This window comes from Clarias gariepinus, chromosome 27 (genome assembly GCF_024256425.1).
Source record: "Clarias gariepinus isolate MV-2021 ecotype Netherlands chromosome 27, CGAR_prim_01v2, whole genome shotgun sequence".
NCBI classification, from domain to species: Eukaryota; Metazoa; Chordata; class Actinopteri; order Siluriformes; family Clariidae; genus Clarias; species Clarias gariepinus.
In genome coordinates, this window is record NC_071126.1 from 13,840,573 (window position 1) to 13,844,191 (window position 3,619).

The 3,619-nt window shown below is 42.5% G+C and overlaps 1 protein-coding gene across 1 annotated transcript; it reads left to right on the top strand.

Annotated features, from left to right (window-relative positions):
• Positions 1-924: 924 nt before the first annotated feature.
• On the top strand, positions 925-3,003 carry tmem121ab (transmembrane protein 121Ab). Its single transcript, XM_053489348.1, has one exon. It carries the CDS (start codon positions 1,297-1,299, stop codon positions 2,245-2,247), a length of 951 nt encoding a protein of 316 aa, XP_053345323.1. The 5' UTR covers positions 925-1,296; the 3' UTR covers positions 2,248-3,003.
• The last annotated feature ends 616 nt before the right edge of the window (positions 3,004-3,619 follow it).

Sequence of the window (3,619 nt, forward strand, 5' to 3'; positions counted from 1 at the left end):
CATATTGAATTATTCAGCATCAGATAACTAATACCTGGTTTCCCATTTTACACCAAGCCATCTGCATAGAAAAGCCTCAATGAGCCATACAAAAGCTGACATGCGGTATTTGATAAGCAGCAATCAGACAACAACATGCTGTTCCATTCATTACACGGCTTGTAATAAATCTGACACACTGGCTCTAATGCAGTCTGAGTGTGGAGCAGCGAGCTATACGTTATCATCAGATTTGTGCTGACATGCTTCTTTCCCCTCTCTCTCTCTCTCTCTCCTTCTCTCTTTCTCTACTCCAGGCTCCATCAAGCGCAAAGGAAGAATGAAGACAAGTGAGAGAGCCTCCCTTTTTGGGAGCCATGGATGAACATTGGCCCTTGAAAGTCCTGCCCTGCTATCTGGGTGATGAATGGCTACTCCACCGAGTCAATTGCTCTGCTCTACTTGATCCCTCACATGCTGTCTCTGGATTTAATATACACAGACATTCAAAGACTACCAGGTCAATTCAGTGGATCTACATTCTGAAGAGCTACACTATATTTTCTGCATGCGGTTTGATAACTCGATGAACCTAATAAATATTTTTTCTTATCGCTCTACCCACACTAACCTGAGCAGACCCCCACGTTACAGCTGGTATATGCATGCTAAGGATTTCCCTCGCTCAGCGTATGTACTCTGGCCATGGAAAAAATCATGGCATTTTGTCAATAAATGCTGAGGTGTGGTTAGCCGGCAGTCTCAGAAGTCAAGCAGAATCAATGAACACTCTGTGAGTAATGAGCGGATGGCTCTTACATTTAGTGGGCCAGAGAGGAACCACCTGCCAAAACCAAGCTGTGAACTTGGCTTTTTTTTTTTTTTTTTTTTCTTTCAGCCTTGTATTTCCATTGCAAAGTAGTTCGGCTCCAGCTTTGACTTGAATTGTGCATTGCTTCAAACTGGAATTATTACATCTCCTCAAGAAACAAAGGATCTCTTTTGAAAAAAGAAAGCCTGAATACACTCTTCCTATCTTTAGGACTGACTTTTTCACACCAGAAGTATACTTCAGCAAGAAAACACAGACCTGCAAAGCCACTTAAGGATTACGGAGTGAAGACGGAGAGCTTTTCAATTTATAGTAACGTAATTACGCCTGGAGGAAAACAGCTTTTGCACAAAAGGAAAGAGAGCTCTTTACATAAAGTAGCTAGGTACCCGGTAAATGAAAAGAGACTCTATTTTGACCCAGAGCTAGTGTGAAAAAAGGGGCAACATAGCAGTGAGTCAGCGTTAGTGGTGGTGGCCCTCGCCATGGTGCTACCACCACCAGATAAACGGCACGTCTGTCTCACCACCATTGTCATCATGACCAGCATGGCCTTCATGGATGCCTACCTGGTGGAGCAGAACCAGGGGCCACGCAAGATTGGCGTCTGTATCATCGTCCTGGTCGGGGACGTGTGTTTCCTCATAGTGCTCCGCTACGTGGCTGTGTGGGTGGGAGCTGAGGTACGGACAGCACGCCGTGGCTACGCCATGATCCTGTGGTTTCTCTACATCTTTGTTTTGGAGATCAAGCTCTATTTTGTCTTCCAAAACTGCAAGGCTGACCGCAAAAGTCTGGAGACCGTAGCAAGAAAAGCTCTGACTTTACTCCTCTCTGTATGCGTACCAGGCCTCTATTTAGTCCTGGTGGCACTTGACAGCATGGAATATGTTCGGACGTTTAGGAAGAAGGAGGATATGAGAGGAAGACTCTTCTGGGTTGCTTTGGACTTGCTGGACTTGCTTGATATCCAGGCAAACCTGTGGGAACCCCAGCTAACAGGTCTTCCCATTTGGGCAGAAGGGTTGATGTTCTTCTACTGCTACATTCTTCTTTTGATCCTACCATGTGTGTCATTAAGTGAGATCAGTGTACAGGGAGAAAATGTGTCACCGCAGAAGATGATGCTCTACCCCATGCTCAGCTTGGTTACAATCAACGTGGTCACCATCCTTATACGCGGCGTTAACATGGTGCTCTTTCAGGACAGCCGGGTGTCCACCATCTTCGTTGGCAAGAATGTGGTGGCAATAGCCACCAAGGTGTGTACCTTCCTGGAGTATCGGAAACAGTCTCGAGAATTCCCAGCACGAGAAAACGCAGCCGGTATTCCAATGGAGATCCAGCAGAACTCTGTGGGACATGGACAGGCTCTGCCCAATGCAACAAGCCTCCCACATGAACCAACGCCAGTGCAGGAGATTATCGACACATGACCAAGTAACCAATGAGAATCGAGTCTTCACGGCTCCAACCTGGCACAGTTCTACCATTTGATGAATACACAAAAAAGAGGGGACTTGTTGTTATTACTGTTTCATGTCTGAGTATGTGGACTGGTTTTCAACTCGGACATACTGTATGGAGGACCGCAACATACATAAAGCAAGCAGAAATTTTAAGGTGCAGAACAGAAAAACAGATTTCTACTGACTAAGCTGGCATATTTTGCCAGATTTTCTCTCTGTAAATGGCTGAAAACATCAAATCAACTTGTTTTCCTTTTAAGAACATTTGTGAGTGTGGGATTTTTTCTAATGCTGCATTTCTTGCTTCGTACCTGATCCACCAGATATCAGCATATCTCTAAATCGGTTCTTGCAAAGGACTTTTGATAGGTGTAGGATTAAAAAAAAAAAAAAAAGGAAGCAATTATTGATTTACAACTGAAACGAAACTCTTTTGGGAATGTCTGTTTATTGTTAGAATGAGATTTTTAACAAGTGGCTAGTAATTGACAGTGTTCAATTGCTGCAGCAATTATGACTTGTGGTTGTGCATCTGGAGAGCGTGTGAGTGAGGGTGAGGTTTAGATAATGATGATAGAGTGAAAGAGGGCCTTTGGCAACCTCAGCACAGAGAGTGAGATAAAAAAAAAAAGAAATTCAACCATTATCATGTATAATCTATGTACATTCCCTCACGAAAAGCCTTGAAAGACAGTGAATGCATTCACAGAGCTTAATTTGTTAAAATCGTACAAGTGAACATTATTATTATTATTATTATTATTATTATTATTATTATTATTATTATGTACTAGTGTGTGCTTCATTTATACATTTTATGTTGGAGGGTGTTTAATAAAAAAAGAATATTTAATCTCTGTGTTTGGATGCCTAAGAAAGACGTGCTAACTGTTAAAAATGTAACACTTCTTATCCTTAGCAAGAAGAAGAAAAAGGAAAATGATTTGCCTGTCATTTTCCTCCCACTACAGACCGCCAACATCAGTATGGGCTAAATACAGCAAATGTCACCGTCATTTAAATAAATTCTGCCAGCAAAAAGAGTAGAAAGAAATCACATGGCAACCCTGAAGAATAATGAATGATCTATACCACTATCAGCAGGAGCTCACCTTTCTTAGCCTTATCCAGCAAGGACACCATTTGTAAATCACCAGGCCTGTACATCAGGAAATGAATTGTGCTTCTTCTACAGGGTGGTAAAAGCCCCGTTCTTGCCCTTAGTGATTTATATATCATCCATAACCTCCTGATATATTCAATCTCAACACCATTAATTCAGCGCATGTGTATAATGTGAGGCGGTGTTTCGTATCTTGCCAGTTGTTGACACCCTCCT